Source organism: Trichechus manatus, unplaced genomic scaffold (genome assembly GCF_000243295.1).
Source record: "Trichechus manatus latirostris isolate Lorelei unplaced genomic scaffold, TriManLat1.0 scaffold00042, whole genome shotgun sequence".
NCBI classification, from domain to species: Eukaryota; Metazoa; Chordata; class Mammalia; order Sirenia; family Trichechidae; genus Trichechus; species Trichechus manatus.
The window spans coordinates 6,221,754-6,241,532 of NW_004443978.1; the positions used below are offsets into that span (position 1 = coordinate 6,221,754).

General features: G+C 36.8%; 1 protein-coding gene across 2 annotated transcripts in view; it reads right to left on the reverse strand.

The window, feature by feature from the left end:
* Positions 1 to 19,779, reverse strand: part of XRN2 (5'-3' exoribonuclease 2) — a 92,073-nt gene that overhangs the window by 28,245 nt on the left and 44,049 nt on the right. For both annotated transcript variants that reach the window (XM_004376422.2, XM_023731396.1), the window contains 7 exons: positions 19,343 to 19,450; positions 19,160 to 19,249; positions 18,474 to 18,546; positions 11,792 to 11,875; positions 10,854 to 10,951; positions 10,692 to 10,771; positions 3,859 to 3,915 (listed from right to left, as the gene is read on the reverse strand). In XM_004376422.2, coding sequence (XP_004376479.1) covers positions 3,859 to 3,915; positions 10,692 to 10,771; positions 10,854 to 10,951; positions 11,792 to 11,875; positions 18,474 to 18,546; positions 19,160 to 19,249; positions 19,343 to 19,450 — 590 coding nt within the window. The remainder of the gene's footprint in view (positions 1 to 3,858; positions 3,916 to 10,691; positions 10,772 to 10,853; positions 10,952 to 11,791; positions 11,876 to 18,473; positions 18,547 to 19,159; positions 19,250 to 19,342; positions 19,451 to 19,779) is intronic.

The following is a 19,779-nucleotide window of genomic DNA, read 5'->3' on the forward strand; positions in this document are numbered from 1 at the left end:
ACAACTTAAACATCGTAACAGTAAAACAAATACACTAGGAGCAACCTGGACCCAAACGGTAACTTTTTATATAACGATTGTTTATTTGGATCCAAACTTCCAGAGTTTCTTCATTTTATAAATACAGCACTTAAAGGAAAAAAAACAAACTACCCTTTGATAAATTTCCACCATCAGAAACAAAAAGGATGAATCGGTAAAGTGTATCTGGGGAGGGAAAGCAGGAGCAGCGAGGTAAGGAGGGAAGCACCTCTGACCTCTGAGAAGTCCAGGGAGAAAACGAGTTAGCAGAAGAGCCCATGGACAGAACAGGCCGCTCAGCCGGGGTAAGAGAACAGTACTGAGATGTATACCGTTTCATCTAATTCTATAAGCAGGTAATAAGAAAGATATTAATATACTAAAGAGATAAGTTAACATAAAATTCATTTACATACTTTATATATAAAATTTAATGGTGCACAATTCCTGCCTCCAGTAGCAAAAGTTGCCCACAGAAGCTTACGTCAGTGCCACACAGGTGAACAACCACCCCTTCCAAATGCAGGAGGAACGCAGTGTTGACTCACCTAGCTAAAGCTTCCATCTACCAGGCCAGCTCTGATCCATGTGTAGCATAATGGATCCCCTCCTTGACAGGTACCTCCCTATTATTTTAATCACCCAGTTGTCTTCATAAACACACCAAGGGCAAAATAAGTAAAATATTAAAACCTATGTGGGGTTGAAGATAAGAAAACTGAACAGAGCTTTCATCTGTATCACAAGTAGCACTTTAAACACTATTACGAAGAAGAAAACACTGTCACAAAGCCTCAATGAATTGAATGTACGACACCTTTTTCAATTCAATTCACTTTAACATTTATCCTTAGAAATGCTATTTTAAGTATATTATCTGAGACTACCAGCACATTTTACAAAGAGAGCAGAAAACTCCAAATATCGTTTCTTTTTTACTCTACCTTTCCCTGATGCATTCCATAATAAATGCCAAATCAGCATACCAATGCAAACTGCTCTTGCAAGGAAAACAGCTGACATTTTAAAACACTTAAAGAGTTTATAGGAGGACTCAGGACGTCTTTTCTGACATTCTATCAAAAGAGGCAAACCAGTTCGGGTGAAAAGTTCAAACTTCCCAAGCGTTTTTACGCCCTCCACTTCCTTCAGGCTTTTGAGTTTATCTGCTTGCCAAACATGAACCTTACTTACAAGCACTGCAGTAATGGTTACACGAAAAAAATCCATCTGCATACACATTCACATTTTTTTTAAATCTCTTTGAAGGACATAAAAACTATAGAAACATTTAAATTGTTTTGGAGAAGAAGAAAAGCAACGAATGGTGGCTAGGGGTAGGGAGAGAAAATAAGGGAAGAACATCCCAAGCAACGAGGAGGAAGACACAGAGGTCCATGGGATACTGAGGGGAGCAGCCACAAAAGGAGTGGCGGACGGTGAGAAAGCCAAAGCATATAATGGGCTCTTAGGCCTGGGGATCTGGGCAAACAGGAGGCCCAGGGACAGAAAGGCAAGGCCAGGAAGGAGAACTGGCGAGGGGCAGAGGACAAAAAAGCCTGTTTTGGAACACTGAATCTGAGGTAAAAAAAAACAAAGGAGAATGTGTGTGTGTGTGTGCGTGTGTGTGCGCGCGAGCGCGCGCGCGTGCGTGCACGTGTGTGTACACCCCTCCAGATGAAGAAAAAATTGTGTTGCTGCACTGGGAAGAAGTTTTTCTTTAATTTTAAAATTACATGCAAAAGGCTTTACGTATTTAGTTAACAAATAATTATTTTAAAAATACTGCCTAAGCAAATTACAAAAGTGGAAGAAGACCAGCATGAGGAAAATTTAGGACAACATTTCAGTTCCATTCAAGTTCAGCTACTAATATGTTCAATGACTTACAGAATCAGAATTCAAAAAAATACTTATCTCCTAGGTCATAGCTGGCCTGTTTTCTAAGGGCTCTTCTATGAACTTCAGACACTTCAATAACCTCCATCATGTACTTTCTCAACACTAAATACAAGACCTAACCCAAGGTGAAGAACCCACCTAAACCCAACCTGAGGAAACAAGTTCTCAAACACTTAACGGGATATTAGACACATCCAAACAGAGAAGGAAAAAGTGCCAAGAATCAAAACAGAAATAACTGGCATTTGACACTAAGAACTGTTGTTTTCAGATTTCTGTTTACAAAGCAAATACAACACTGGAATGCACAAGGTCTGAATAAACAAACAAAAAATTGCCAGTAAACTGGATCTTAGCCTCAACATCACCCCTTAGTGAAAACTACAATAAGGTAAAAGTAAACTTTGGTCGTTAACAATCTCTAAGAAATTAACTCAATTAAATCAATACTATCATGAAGTTATTTTCAATATATACTTGAAAATACACCTAGATTTGAAATTTGTTTTACAAATTTAATGATCTTGTGAATATAGTGGATACCAAATAATACTAAAGACACTTCAGGCTCAGATGCAAACAAACAACATCACGTATACAAAAATTCTAGGGTTTGTCAATTAATTCTGTAACTCTCACTCTGGGTCAGCCTCTGTATCTTAAAAAAGACTAGAAACTTGAAAAACCAGAGGGCTGGGCAGGACGGCACTTAGAAATCTGCAAAAAAAAAAAAAAAAAAGAGAAACACAAGCAAACGTGACAATCTAAAGAGAAAACTGGTGGGATTAACTGGCCTGAAGCACCACTGCAAGCCAGAGACCAGCAGGGTGTACACACACAGTGTCCACATGGAATCTGTCAGAGTCAGATTGTTTGTGAGGGGCTTAGGGGCATGGCTTTCAATGTATATTCCATCCTTAACAGAAGAACACAAAAAGCAAGGGCAAATTATGTATAAACATAAACAAAAAATCACATATAAAGATTAATAAAAGTAACTAATTTAGGAAGATTTTCCAAACTCACATCAGTTCTCTTTAAATAAAAGCCTTTCTAGAGTGACAATCGATTGCTATCTAAATCCATTAAAGACAGGAAAATAAACAGGTTTATAGTTCACAATGAGAAACCTAAGTAAAACCTAAACTATTTCCTGAGAGTGAGCGAAATAATAAAAATGGATGGGAAAGGAGGATTCAGGAGCAGCTTTCTTTAGCAGGTTTTTACCAAATTCTTTAATATCTAGGATGCATTTGTTTTAGTCTTGCCTAAAAACAGAAAATGACAAAATAAACCCTGCCATCAAGATTAGTAATTATAATTACCAGATGACTTTGTTGATTTTTATTCTGAACAGTCATATTACATCTTACATTATTTTTACATAACAGAAAATGCTGTCACTTCTGAAGAAATGAGGTACAAAGTTTTCCAGAGAGTTGAAATAATTGTTGATAAAAATTTCCACAAATTCATTCTGTGTATCTCATATTAATGAAAATACATGACTTTTTTCTTTTTTTTAAACCCTGCAAGGCCACAAGTGCAAACGTAATTAAAATAATCTGTTATAACATAGTGAAGCTGTGTGGGGCTCTGGGGTGTACAGGTCCGTTTGCTCTTACACTTACACAGTAAACTGCTCCTAGAAACTGTTACTTAGACCTTCCATTTTTCTGATCCAGGAAGAATTAGAGGTTGTCAACAGTAACCAGAAAACAGATAAGCAAGCTTGTTAAATCAGTAACCTTAACAATATACAAAATTTAAAGTCAAGAGGCTCTGAGGTTTGCAACACTGGGACTCTCCAATCCCAACGCAATGGTGGAAAAATAGATGCCATTTCCTTGTGAATCAGAGGTCTTTTTTTTTAAACTTATCTGCAAGTTCAGAGCTGTGTTCTGGAACAATGCCATGAATTTTGGAAAAACTTACCTGATTGCAGTGTTCTGTGACAGATCCCGTAACAGAGGAACAGGAGAACACACTATTCTATAGGGAAACAAGAGAAGAACCACGTATTTGTAAATTGTATCCTTTTAGATAAGTTGAAGTAAGATGTGGCTATGTTTGCCAGACTTTACAAAAGAGAAACCATTAAAATGCACGAACAAAAACAATATAAACATTTATATTTATTTAAAAGAGGATCTGTCTTCCTTGTTTGTAATCTCATAAATAGAAAAAAAATTATGGGCAAAGGGCTTATATCAGAATTTGTAAAGAATACTTACAAACTAAAAAAAAAGGTGAGGACAGATAACTCAATTGAAAAAACAACAGGTAGTTCATAAGTCAGGAAACCTAAACAATTAATAAACGTATCATAAGGTATTCAACCTTATTAGTAAACAGGAAAATGCAAATGTAAAACACAAGGTAACAATAAGTATCTGCTAGATTAACAAAAATTAAAGTCTTGACAATTCAGTTTGCAAGAATATGAAGCAAAAGAACTCTCATAAATTCATTCTGAGATTACAATAGTGTAACCACTTTGGAAAACCACCTGATATTATCTAGAAAAGTTGAAGACACACATATTCTATGACCAGCAATTCCATTTCGGGATATATCTTCAGCAGTGTTTCTCAAACTCCCTTTACACTCTGAAAAATTACTGAGGGTCCCAAAGAGCTTTTGTTTATGTTGGTTATATTTATCAATCTTTACCTATTCGAAATGAAAACTAACAAATTGTAAAAGTATTACTTTAAAGATACCAATGATAAACCTACTACATGTTAACAAAAATAACATTTTTATGAAAAATACTTCTAAAACAAAATGAAAAAATAAATGAGAAGAGCAACATTGTTTTACTTTAAAAAAAAATATTTTATTGTTTTAGGTGAAAGTTTATAGAGCAAATCAGTTTTCCGTTCAATAAACTGGCCCCAAAGTGTCCCATGACATTGGCTTCAGTTCCCACCCTGTGTCAACATTCTCCCTGTTTCTCCCCTGGGTTCCCGGTCTCCCTTTCGTCTGGTTCGCCTACCCCTTCCCTGCCTTCTCATCTACGTATTTGGGACAACGTTGCCCTTTCGGTCCCGTGTAACTGTTTGTTCTATGGAGCATGTTCTTTTTGGGTGCAACTGTTTGTTTTATAGGTCTGTCTACTGCTTGGCTGGAAGATGGTTTTCTGGGAATGGCTGCAATTCCAGTCAGAGCAGTGTCACAGGGCCATAGTCTCGGGGGTTCCTCCATTCTCTATGAGGCCAGTAAGTCTGGTCTATGAATCTGATTTTTTGTTCTACGTTTTTCTCCCACTCTGTCCGGGATTCTCTATTGTGATCCTGGTCAGAGCAGTCAGTAATAGTAGCTGGGCACCATCTAGTTGTTCTGGTCTTAGGGTCATGTAGGCTGTGGGGTATGTGGTCCATTAGTCTTCTGGACTAACTGCACCCTTGAGTCTTTGGTTTTCTTTACTCTCCTTTACTTCAGACAGAAGGAGACCACTAGTTGTATCTTAGATGGTCACTCACAAGCTTCTATGACCCTAGATGCTACTCACCAAAGTAGGATGTAGAACACTATTTTCATGCACTATGTTATGCCAACTGACGCAGACGTCCTGAGTCTACGGTCCTCAGCCTTCAAGCCTAGTATCTTCATCCCAGGTGTTTGGCTGTACATAAGAAGTTACTATGACTGTGCCCCTTTTATGTTCTATTGTCTATACTAATACACATGCAACATGTACAAATATGCATTTAGAGATATCCACAATCTAAACTATATATGCAGGTGGGCGCGCTCCCTTACATCCTTCCACGCCTCTTTAGCATACCTATCTACTTGTATATCCCTTAACAAACTGTTAATATTGTTGCTGCAGGATTACCTATTATAGTAATTGCCATAATTATCCTTTGTTCTTGTGTTCCTCTCAGTGCCTTTGTCATGTTGTGCTGACTTCCCCCATAAAGCGTATTGCCTTTCCCTTCACCAATATTACCACGTGTCTTCTCTTTAGTAATTTACCCTCCATCCCCTCCTTCCCCTGGTAACCAACAAAGAATGTGTTTTTCTGTGTGTAAAGCTTTTCTTTTACTTTTTTTATAATAGTGGTCTCATACAATATTTGTCCTTTTGTGACTGGCTTATTTCCCTCGGCACAGTGTCCTCCAAATTCATCCACGTTGTGAGATGTTTCATGGTTTTGACATTATTCGTTATTGTTATGCAGTATTCCATGTGTGTAGGTACCACAGTTTGTTTATACATTCAGCCACCAATGGGCACTTAGGTTGTTTCTTTTTGCTATTGTGAATAATGCTGCAATGAACATGGATGTGTATATGTCTATTCGTGTGACAGCTCTTACTTCTCTAGGATATATGTCTAGAAGTGGGATTGCTGGATCATACGGTTCTTCTATTTCTAGCTTTTTAAGGAAGCGCCATACTGTTTTCCATAGCGGTTGTGCCATTTTACATTCCCCGCCAGCAGTGTATAAGAGTTCTAGTCTCCCCACAACCTCGCCAGCATTTGCTGTTTTTTTGATTAGTGCTACTGATGTCAGGGTGAGACAGTATCTCACTGTAGTTCTTTGATTTGCATCCCTCTAGTGACTAATGATCGTGAGCATTTCTTCACGTGCTTATTAGTTGCCTGAAGGTCTTCTTTGGAGACATGTCTGTTTTTCAATTTAACTGTGTGTCTCTTTGTTGCTGAGGTGTTGAAGCTGTCTATAAATCTTAGAGATTAATCCCTCGTCGGATACGTCACAGCCAAAATTTTTTCCCAGTCTGTAGGTTCTCTTTTTACTCTTTTGGAGAAGTCTTTTGATGCACATACATGTTTAATGTTTAGGAGGTCCCATTCATTTAGTTTATCTTCTGTTGTTTGTGCATTTTTAGTTATGGCTGGTATACTATTTATGCCAAGTACCAGGGCCCCTAGAGTTGTCCCTATGTTTTCTTCCATGATCTTTAAAGTTGAAGATTTTATATTTAGGTCTTTGATCCACGGTGAGTTAGTTTTTGTATATAGTGTAAGGTATAGGTCCTGTTTCATTTTTCTACAGATAGATACCCAGTTTGGTCAACACCATCTGTTAAAGAGACTGTCTCTTCCTCATTAAATGGACTTTTGGCCCTTTGTCAAAGATCAGCTGTCCACAGGTGGATGGATTTACTTCTGGGTTTTCAATTCTGCTGTACTGGTCTGTTTGTCATTGTTCCAGTACCAGGCTGTTTTGAGTACAATGGCTGTAGAGCAGGTTCTGAGATCAGGTAGTGTGAGGCCTCCTACTTTGTCTTTTTCTTCAATAATGCTTTGTTTATCTGCGGCCTTTCCTTTCCATATAAAGCTGGTGATAAGTTTTTCCATCTCGTTAAAGAACGCTGTCGGTGTTTGGGTTGGGACTGTATTATATGTGTAGATAACTTTGGGTAAAATTGACATTTTCACAATGCTGAATCTTTCTATCCATGAGCATGGTATGTTTTCCCATTTATACAGGTCTCTTTTGGTTTCCTGCAATAGTGTTTCACAGATTTCTTTGTACAAGTCTTCTGTGTCCCTGGTTAGACTTATTCCTAAGTATTATATTTGGGGGGAAGGGGCTACTATAAATGGTATTATTTTCCTGATTTCCTTTTCAAAGTTCTCTTTATTGGTGTAGATGAATCTGACTGATTTTTGTACACTGAACTTATATCCTGCTACTTTGCTGAATCCTTCTATTAGTTATAGCAGCTTTCCTGTGGAGTCTTTGGGATCTCCTATGTACAGGATCATATCATCTGTGAATAGGGACAGTTTTACTTCTTCCTTGTCAATGTGAATGCCCTTTATTTCCTTTTCTTGCCTAACTGCTCTAGGTAGGACTTCCAGTAAAATGTTGAATACAGTGGTGATAAAGGGCACCCTTGTCTTGATCCCATTTTCAAGGGGAAGGTTTTCATTCTCTGTTGAGGATAATGTTGGAGGTTGGTTTTGTGTAAATGCCCTTTATTATACTCAAGAATTTCCCTTCTATTCCAAATTTTGCCAAGACTTTTTATCAGGAATGGGTCGGACTTTATCAAATGCCTTTTCTGGGTTGATTGAGATGATCATATGGTTTTTCTGTTTTATTTATGTGGTGGGTTACAGTGACTTGAGTTTCTAATGTTAAACCATCCTTGCATACCTGGTATGAATCCCACTTGGCCATGGTGTATTTTTTTTTTTTATTATTATTATGTTGTTGAATTCTATTGGCTAGAATTTTGTTGAGGATTTTTGTGTCTATATTCATGAGAGATACTGGTCTGCAATTTTCTTTTTAGGTGGTGTCTTTGCCTGGCTTTGGTATCTGGTTTATGCTGGCTTCATAGGATGAGTTCAGAAGAATTTCTTCCTTTTCCATGCTCTGAAATAGTTCGAAAATTTTTCAGGTGTGAACTCTTCTCTGAATGTTTTGTAGAATTCTCCAGTGAACCTGTCCAGGCCAAGGCTTTTTTTTCAGTTGGGAGTTTATTATCTCATCAATTTCTTCTTTTGTTATGGGTCTATTCAGACTTTCTACTTCAGTTTATGCCAGTTCAGGTAGGTAGTGTGTCTCGAGAAATTTGTCTATTTCCTCTAGGTTTTCAAATTCTTGAGTACGATTTTTCATAGTACTCTGTTGTCCTTTTTATTTCAGTTGGTTCTGTTGCAATGTCACTCAGGTCATTTTTGTTATTTGCATCTTCTCCTGTTTTTCTTTTGTCAATTTGGCCAGTGGTTTGTCGATTTTATTGATGTTTTCAAAGAACCAGCTTCTAGTCTTGTTGATTCTTTCTATTGTTTTTCTGCTCTGTTACATTTATTTCTGACCCTGGGCTTCTTTTGCTGCTCTCTTTCTCTTTATTCATGCTGTAGGGTTAATGCTTTGATTTTTGCCCTTTCTTCTTTTTTGACATGTGCATTTATAAGTTGCCCTCTGAGTACTGCTTTTGCTCTGTTCCAAAGGTTTTGTTATGCTGTGTTTTCATTCTTGTTTGATTCTAGGAATTTTTTTTATTTCATGTTTTATTTCTTCAATTATCCAGTGGTTTTTAAGCAAGGTGTTATTTAGTTTCCACATATTTGGTATTTTTCCTTGCTCTTCCTGTTAACTGATTTCTACTTTTATAGCATTGTGATCTGAGAAAATGCTTTGTATTATTTCAATGTTTTTTAATTTATTAAGGCTTCCTTTGTGGCCTAAAATGTGGTCTATTCTAGAGAATGTTCCTTGTGTGTTAGAAATGAATGTGTACTTTGTGGCTATTGGGTGGAGTGTTATGTATGCTGGGTGAAGTGTTATGTATGCATCTATGAGGTCAAGTTGGTTTACTGTGGTATTTAGATCTGTATCTTTACTGAATTTGTTTTACACTTTGCACATTTCTTCAACATCTGGCTTAATATCTATTTAATAGCTGGATTCTCTTATCTGCTTCTGATTCAATCTCTTGAGGTAATACACTTCATCTAGCCTCTGAAAAACTCCCGTGTATATTCTTTCCAGGGATAGAAAATGGGAGACACAAATAACATGTCAGTATTATTATGAAAATAGTTTTGACCTCAAAAGTCCCCTTGAAGGGTTTCAGGGACACTCCTCCCTCCAGGCTTCCTGGACCATACTTTGCAAGTCACTGGTCTACAGAATCCCATTCTTCTATGCACCAGGAGACTTTTCAAGAATGTTAACAGCAATATTGTTCACAGTAACTCCAAAATGGAAACAATCTAATACCCATCAATAGTAGAACAGATATTGATAATCTGTACAACAGAATGCTATACAGAAATGAAAACGAACATACTCTTTTTTGTATCAATATTAATAAATTTTACAAATATACTGTTGAGTGAAAGAGAACAGATACAAAAGAATATATTCAATATGATTCCATTTACATGAAGTTCAAAAACAGGCAAAACTGAATTATATTGTTTAGAAGCACATACACAAGTGTTAAAACCATAACGAAAAGCAAGGAAATGGTTACCATAAAAATCAGAATAGTGATCAGCTCTAGAGTATAGGACTAGCCAAGCTCTACCTGGAGGGTGGTTATATGAGAGTTCCCCTGATAACTATTTGTGAAATTTGTGTGTATGTACACATGTATGTACATGTATATATAAATATATACGTGTTTTTATTTGTGTGTGTATAATAAACTTTTTCTATTTGTATTTCAAAAGAAAAATGTTTTTAAAGTAAAACCTTTAACAAGCACTTTAAAGTTTAGCCAACTTAAAACGCAGTAAGGTTTAATAAACATATCTTTAAATCTTGATACTTGTTGAATTATAAATCACAACTAGAATACCTAGAATTCTGCCTGAGGAAAGCTGAATGCACTGGTCAATTTATCATACAAGCTTTTAATGGGAATTTGGTTGAGCTGAATAGAAAACAACGATGGACAGCACTATTCTGGATGGATGTCATGAGATAGGATGGTCAGATCAAAGTACATGAATTCAGGGCTCATTTGTCAAGAAATTTCACATACGTCCTCTCATTTAATCCTTACATTATCATTTCTATTGTGCAGGTAAGAAAACATTTATAGTATTATTATGAAAGTTTGACCTCCAGGGCTCCCTGCACAAAGTGACACAGCTACTATGCTGAAGAGCTGGGCTCTGAACCCAAACCTTTTTCAGGTCAGCAGGTTGTCTTTTTGTTTTTTTAAATATGATTTTCTTACTATTAGAAAATAAAATGAAAGGCAACAACAAAAAAATGTTAACCAAACTTTCCCAGTCACTTCAATTATATACAAATGAACACTTACTGATCTGGAAGAACAGCTTCTTCATCCAACGAAAACTTGCCTTGAATCCCATGACATAGTTCAGGTGGTACATCCATTGGCTGAGGAAAAATGCATTGATGATTAATTAACCAAATAATTACACTGTCTGAAAACACTTCATGATGGAAGAAAACACCATACCTCTGTGGAACCTGTTTTGTACAGCTCTAAAACAAAGTCGTGGAGGGGGTGATGTTTCCCCACAAACAGAACATCACCACCAAGACTGTTTCTTCTAGCTGGGGGAAAAAATAAGGTAAGAATAAGACCCACATATCAAACAATTATATCTGCAAGACCAATTTTTATGAGAATAAAACAAAGTGCATTTAAATTTTAAAACTTCATTATAAAGTTTACTAAAAACAAGTTAAAAGTTAAATTGTGATGTGCCTCTGTGGAAGAAAAAACATTCTGACAATACGGGTTTCAAAGAACATCAATGACTATGAGAAAAACATATCACTGAAAGATATCTGACTGTAGTATTGCAAGGTAAAGGGCAAGGTTTTCTTATTTATACAGCATTCAACTTCTTATTTTAAGAAATGTATAAACGTTCCCTGGGGAAACAAAAATAAATTATATCATCTGATGGCAAACATCAATTCAAGATGGTTGAAAGAGAAATTATTTCTTCAGGTTTATTATACTGGTATTAAATAAATTTTCCAAAAGAGCCCAGCTGTGCAATGTCCCAATTTGTATAATTTAACTGTTAGTATTACTGACAAAATGCCATTTTTAATACAAAATAATATTTCAAATTAGCACTCTGAGGGCAAAAATACTTTTGTGTGTTCATGCCATATAAGAATAAAAAACTCAAAGGATACTCTTGAAGTGTTGCTTTTTAATAAATTTAACAAGTTAAAAATTCTACTTAATTACTGCTCACTTAATTTCAAGATAATAAATTCAGAAGCAAAGTTAACTTTTGTTATAAAGAAGTAAAATTAACCATTTATGTTTCCCTTATGGGAAATCTGACCAAAAAAAAAGGTGAAATTTTATACGGAAATGTAATGCCTGTATTACACAGACTTAATGTTGACCAAGAGGAAGCGTAATACACTTACTTTCTTCTGGAGTAAGGTCTGGGTACACCTCTTCTAGGGCAGCTCGAAGCCTTCGCTCATCCACAAATGGCAACAGAGCAACACCTGGGGAAACAAACCCACAAGAACCACCTCAGCTATTAGGATCACCTAAATTCCAAGTTATTGATCCAAATAAACAGTTCTAACAGAATAGCCCTGCTGTTATCAAAACATTTTGGAACTGAACTCATTAGCCAAAACTCAAACACAAATACTGTCTACATGACAGTAGAAGAAAAAATTTCTATCCTTAAAACAGCTCATACGGAAAACCATGTTTTCCTTATCGTAACTCTCTGGTGGCAAAATTTTTAAATTAAATGAACAAGTAGCCACAAGGACACCAGTCCAGGTTCTCGCCTTCGACTCTGAGGCAAGTTAGTTAATCTCAATTTCTAGGGCTTGAGCTTATTGTTCACTCTTTCCAGGACTTTGTTTCTTCTTTTGTAAAATGAGGTCATTCAACTAAATACCTGGAAGGTCTGTTCAACTACAATACTTGAAAGGTCTCTCTCGGCTCTAAAATTGCACAGTATTCAGTTTACATTTTTAAGTCTTCTAATAAATTTACAAAAAAACACCTTCAAAGCCTTGCTTAAACAACTTAACTTTGAGGGGAAGAAGCAGAATAGATGCTGTTCATTCTCTGACTGAAAATGCTCCTGAAGAATGTGCTGGAATTTAGAACACTGCTTTATTTGGACCTACATGCCTAATTTTCAAAGATGTACCTCAGTAATACAATGTTAGCAGAAAAATATAGAAAGTTGTTAAAGCAAATACACATTCTTCTGTATATAGTATAAACAGAATTTCGGCTTAATAATTTTAAAAAGCAAACACAAAAGCTAAATAGAGCTAAATAATTTTCAAATGCCTGCCATTCAAAATGACTATATTTGTGGTTATCCTCTTTCAAATTATGAGAAATGAAAAAGTTTTCAAAGTTGTCATTAATTAGCTACTGTATTTTCAAAGTTAGGAAACATGTTCAACTTTACTATTTAGCAGAACATATATATTTTTAAAGTTAAAAAGAAACTAAGTTCTAGTGTAAATTCTGAAGGGCCTAAACATTTGATTTCAAGGATATTACTATCATCTGAGTCAGACTATTTCAATTACTGCTAAACATATATGTGGGAAAAACTTAGGGAATTGCTGAGGTTCATCAGTCATAGATTTAACAGAAATATATCAACGAGAAATTACAGCAATACATAACAAACTATGGATAACACTGGGAAGAATGGGAATTTCAGAACACTTAATTGTACTCATGAGGAACCTGTACATAGACCAAGAGGCAGTTGTTCAAACAGAAGAAGAAGATACTGCATGGTTTAAAATCAGGTAAGGTGTGCACCAAGGCTGTATCCTTTCACCATACTTATTCAACCTGTATGCTGAGCAAATAACCCCAGAAGCTGTACTAGATGAAGAAGAAATGTGGCATCAGGATTGGTGGAAGACACATTAACAACTTGCGTTATGCAGATGACACAACCTTCTTGCTAAAAGTGAAGAGGACTTGAAGCACTTACTGATGAAGATCAAAGACGACAGCCTTCAGTATGGATTACATCTCAACATAAAGAAAACAAAAATCCTTACAACTGGACCAATAAGCAAAAGCATGATAAACGAAGAAAAAAATTGAAGTTGTCATGGATTTCATTTTACTTGGATCCACAATCAACACCCATGGAAGCAGCAGTCGAGAAATCAAATAGCGTATTTCATTGGACAAATCTGCTGCAAAAGACCTCTTTAAAGTGTTGAAAAGCAAAGATGTCACTTTGAGGACTAAGATGTGCCTGACCCAAGCCATAATATTTTCAATCGCCTCATAGGCATGAGAAAAGCTGAATAATGAATACAGAAGATCAAAGAAGAATTGATGCCTTCAATTACTGTGATGGCTAAGAATACTGAATATACCCTGGACTGCCACAAGAACGAACAAGCCTGTCTTGGAAGAAGCGCAGCCAGCGTGCTTCCTGGAAGCGAGGATGGCAACACTTCGTCTCATGTACTTTGGACATGTTATCAGGAGGGACCAGTCCCTGAAAAACCACATCATGCTTGGTAAGGCAGAAGGTCAGTGAAAAAGAGGAAGACCCTCAACGAAATGGACTGACACAGTGGCTGTAACAGTGGGCTCAAACACAACAATGACTGTAAGGATGGCACAGCAGCAGGCAGTGTTTTGTTCTATTGTACACAGGGTCGCTATGAGTCGGAAGCAACTCAATGGCACCTAACAAGAACATCAGGAGGGACCAGTCCCTGTAGAAGGACATCATGCTTGGTAAAGTAGAAGGTCAGCAAAAAATAGGAAGACCCTCAATGAGAAGGACTGACTAGACTGCACCCAACAACAACACTAAAGAAAGACTCTCCTATACTATCAACTCCAGAAGCTAAAAATCCCATCATTAAGCAACTTGCAGTGCTAGTGACAGCAATAACGCTACAAAACCACCAGATCAGCCCTACCGGCCTGGGTAGAAAGGGATGGCTTTACACAGGTGTGATCATGATGGTGCTTGGGAGACAGCTCACCTTAAAAATGACAACAACAGCTACCTTTTCCTGAACACTTAATGGGTTACATGCACTGCCTCATTTAATCCTCTCAACGACTCACAGGTAGGTTAAGTAGTGATAATACTTAAGTAAACTTACTCGTTTTAAATATGAGCTCTAGTCAGACTCTCTAAGCTCAGATTTTGACTCTGCCAGTATGTGACTTCGATCAAATTAATTAAATATACAACATGTGAAATGACTATGCTATGTTGCTGTTATTATACAGTAAGCAAACATTTGAAAACACAACATTGTTATTATTATATATAATGTCGGAAAAACGCCCAGGTATATTTTATCTTCTATCATTTTAAAGTGTGCTCAACTCAGGCAAAAGATTTAACTATTATCATTACTTTCACTAACGTTTAAAAAGGCATATGGTAAAATAAATAACTATGTTTTCTAACGGTACTAAATTTTACTTCAGTAAAGGTGTGCTCTTGCTACAGAGCCTAATAAACAAGAACATTTATATAAAATAATTACATAAAAATATGAAAATATTAAGAAGTCTGACTCTGACTAGATAGTTCAGTGTGATGCTAATGAGTTATTTTACAGTCTCTATTAAAGCAAATAACTCACCAAAATTAATGCTGCAATCCAAACTATTAAAAGTGTTAAATGTTACTCAGTACCTCTTCTTGATTATAATGTCAAATGTAGACTTTTCACAGACTCACACGATCAATATGACCTAATTTTGGACAAGTATTCTTAAAGACGGAAAACAATTCCCTTGTAAGTTTATCTGCATGTTGTCTACTCTTAACTTCTGCCTATGGCTTAGTGAAGAAATACCCAAACATTACTTAAAAATGTAAAAAACTATATACAAAATTTAATACATGATTTCATATTTCAACCTCCCTCTCCCACTAATATGTAAAACGAAGAAGTTAATATGCAGAACATGGTCCTGTCCTGTCTCAGCAAGGGACACAGGCTGGCATCAGGACCCAGCACCCTAACTGCACCTCCCTTGTCGCTTACCAAACATCTGTTCCACGGAGACACTTCACCCGGGCATAAGAGTAAACTGCAGTCTGCCTCTATATATTTCTATACGTGTTTTCCCCTCTAGTTAAATTACATTGAAAATACTCCTTAACCGTGTCAGAAACAAAAATGATTTATACTGTAATGATACTCTGTCAACATCAGCTCGTTGAGTCCTCCTAACAACATTGTAAGGTACTGTTATTATTCCCGTTTTACGGAAGGAGAACCTGAGGCACACAGAGACTAAGAAGGCTGCCCAGGCTCACTAAGTGCCAAGCCAGAGTTGAGCCCCAGCCGCCTGGCCCGGAGTCCGGGCTCTGAGACACTTACTGTACTGATGAGACACGGGAAGAGGAACAGACTGGGCTGACTACCGCAGCTTGGCAGGCACGCTCAACAGACAAACCTGTTTTCTAAGAGAGTAGAAGAGAGGACCACGGACCCCTACTCTTAGATACAAAACACTTGCAAGGGAGAAAGTAAGAACAGCATTCTTAAGAATGTCCACAGAAGGCAGTGTCTGGCTCAGGTAACACTCAGTGCTACCTCCACACGATGGAGAGAACCCTGGCCACTTCCAGACAGAGTTCTCTCTTCCCTGTCTTCCCATCTTGTCCACTCTGGTTTACCCCCATTGCTTCCTTTCTCATTCGCTGGCCTATGACTTGCACTACCACAAAAAGAACAGCAACTGCCTGGTTCTTCTGTGCCGATTCCGTTTTACAGAGATTGCTGGTCCTTGCTGACACGGTGTGTACATACAGCCTGTTTTCAAGTTGATGGATGAACTTAAAGGGAAAAAAACTGGTGTACTGGTTAAGAAATGGTGATTAGTGAAACAATCCAATTTAAATCTTAATTCTGTTGATTACTGACATGCAGTGAGGGCTAAAAAAAGAAAAAAACCAGGAGATATGTTTTTACATTTATAACTTATCTGAAGATAGGATCATTTTAAAAAGAAGAAACTACCAACTAATAGTATCTTCTGTGATTTTAAATTAAACAGCTTCTTTAGTTTAATTTTGAAACAATTAAAAAACCACAACTTTTTAAGAGCCTGAAACCAAATATAAAGGAGCCCTGGTGGTGCAGTGGTTAAGCCCTCAGCTGCTAACCGAAAGGTTGGCAGTTCAAACCCATCAGCCACTCCGTGGGAGAAAGATGTGGCAGTCTGCTTCCTTAAAGATTATAGCCTTGGAAACCCTGTGGGGCAGTACTACTCTGTCCTATGGGGTTGCTATGAGTCAGAATCGACTCGACGGCAACAGGTTTTTTAAACCAAATATAAGCACAGTTCCTTTCTTCTATTACTTTAATTAATTGGCATACACTGTCCTGATATACAAATGCATTAAAGACCATAAATGCTGCTTAACTCTGTGTAAACTCTGTATAGGAAGTAAACAAAGATCTGACCACAATATCCCAGTATTAAGAGGAACTCCTACATTACTCAGTTTCCCATGTCTCCCACCAAATACAAGCTATAAATCAAGTTGGATAGAACCTGGTTTATCTGTAAAATATGTCTCAATGACCTCCTCCAGCAACAGAATCATAAAAAGCTTCTACTATGTTTTGAACTTTACAATCAAATACTAGCCTCTAATTTAAAAACAGCCTCAAAAACAGTCTTTACTGCCCTCTCTCCCAATTCTTTCATGCCTCCTCTTCTTCTACGGAAACCCTAATGGCGTAGTGGTTAAGAGCTATGGCTGCTAACCAAAAGGTTGGCAGTTTGAATCTACCAGCCGCTCCTTGGAAACCCTGTGGGGCAGTTCTACTCTGTCCTACAGGGTCACTATGAGTCAGAATCAACTCAACAGAATGGGTTTGGTTTGGTTTTTTTTTTGAGCGGCACAGTTTGCGCTCGACTACTAACCTAAAGGTTGGCAGTTGCAACCCACCCAGCAGCCCCACTGAACAAAGGCCTGGTGATCTGTTTTCATGAAGATTACCGCCAAGAAACCCCTATGGAGCAGTTTTCTACTCCATAACATGAGTCTGAATTGACTCGATAGCAATGAGTTTGGTGTTTTTGGTCTCCTTCTACACTAATCAAAACATCCTCCACAAAGTATAGTACCTTCACAAACAACCTGAGACCCCAATCCGTTTACACGTAACAATGTAGGACCGTCGAGCACAGTGCTTACACAACCCCAATCAGCGGGGTACCTTTCCCAGTATCATTCCATTAAAATTAAATGAAATTTCTGCGGCTTTGTAAAACAAGTCAGCCTTAAAATCTTATAAAATAATAATTTTTCAATTTGCAAATTACTATTTATGCCCCTCTGCCCCATGATTCTCTTTCAGCCATTTTACTGGTCATTTGAACCACAGGGAATAATCAAGGCAAAGAAGTGAAAACAATGGTTTTACCAAACTTACTTACTATCCTAGAAAAATACACGGTGGAAGAAAAGGTTGAAATGACTTGTTAAAAGTGGGCTTTGGTGTAAAGCAATAATTGGTTTACTGCGAGAGAGATTTCTTTATTGTGCCTGACATTCAATCATCAGCACTCCTTTGTTGAGTGGTTAATAACATTTTACATTTAGTACTAATTTTATATTGCCATTCTTACAAAATGTGTCCATAGGAGGAATGAGAAAATAGTAAATAAATGAGTAAGAAAGAAACTTTAAGTAACGACCAATGTCAAGTACTTAAAGTTTCCGGTGCACTTTTCAAAAGTTCCCATAGAGTATAAGCGAATCCCCACACGGGCACTGTCATGTTTCCGTATCTCTCAGTACCCTTAAAGGGTGTTAATGAGCTACTGACACAGCAGAGCAAGACCCATTAATTAACTGCAAAGGAGAAAAAAGATATGATTAATCTATTTCAACCCAGTTAACTGTTTATCAGAATGTTACTATTAAAATTAATCATCGCTAATGCCATGTTGAACGGAAAAATATCAATTTTTCACATATAATTCTTAAAATATTTATCTTCTACAGATGATTTTTCATCCCATAAATCATGTTTGCTCACATTTTTACTAGAATGAGAAAATTATTATAAGCAAAAAGGAATAATATCACAATTTTACCTTGCCATGCGTATTTCTTCCCATTCAAATCAATAGCAAAATCTTCAGGGTAGAAATCAATTATACTAGAATCCTTTAACAGGGAGAAAAGTAAAGAAGTAAGACAAATAAAAGCTACACGTCTCTGTTATCAAGAATGCACTATAACCTTGTTCAAGTTATCAGACCTGATGAGAAAATGAGGTGCATTCCTTTTAAGACATGTTTAGGTATTTTATTTTAAAAGATTAAAAAGAAAAGGCATTACTCTACAAGAATTTTAGAACTGACAACTGGAGGCCTAAGGCAGGCGGTCAGTAAAGAGTTTCTTGACTCTAACAACTCCTACTTCCCAGCTACTCCTAACTCTTCACTCCTTCCAGCTAGTGCACACAATGCGCTCAGAGGTGACTTCAGTTAAGCCAGTCTTCTGAGCTCTGGCAGCCACTATCGGTGGCTAAAAGAAATAAAAATAAAGACTTGCAGGTAGGCTGAGAACAAAATGACGGTTACATGAATTTCTTCCAAACACAAATCAATTTTATTTACTGGGTAGGATACTGATGGCCAAAGAACTTAAATATATTAATTTTCTTTCTGTACTTCATTATTTTAACTAAGAGGTGCAAAAGCAACTATGACTAATGTTAGTGAAATGTATGACAAAAACCCAATCACCAACACAGTCAAAATACTCAGAGACTCACAGGATCACTCATGAGCTTCCGCCACGATGGAGGCAGAAAGTTACCACTTGCAGCTGGAAAAACTCCCATAAGTTGTTCCAGTGGTTTAAACTGCAAGAAAGAAAATAAGTTAAAGACAAGACACACAATTTTTAACCAAGCCAAAATTCTATGTATTTTATGATCCTAAATCATCATGCTTACTGGTTTTGTGCCTTTCTCAAAATCAGAAGGCAAGCTTGCAATACCTTCAAAGTCTGAAGCAAATGGTGCATAATGGAATGGATAATACCACTTCCAGGAAGCACAGCCCTAGGATCATTAAAAACAATAACAAAAACCTGTGTTAATGATAGGCAGACTGGTAAAAAAAAAAAAAACGAAAAATTGGACTATTAACCTATAATATCCTGTTTATAAAACACATGACTAGTCTGTATTTCATAGTTCCTTAAATGTTTTGATTAAATCTGAACTTTTTACTTCATATCAATGGCTCCTTGATTTAAAAAAAAATACTGCAAAACATCTTTAATAACCAGTACTTAATGTCAAACTTTATATTCACAAACATAATTAGGTGAAGACTTTTTATCTTTAAAATATATTTGGTGACATTTCCTTCCAACTCTAGAGCTGCC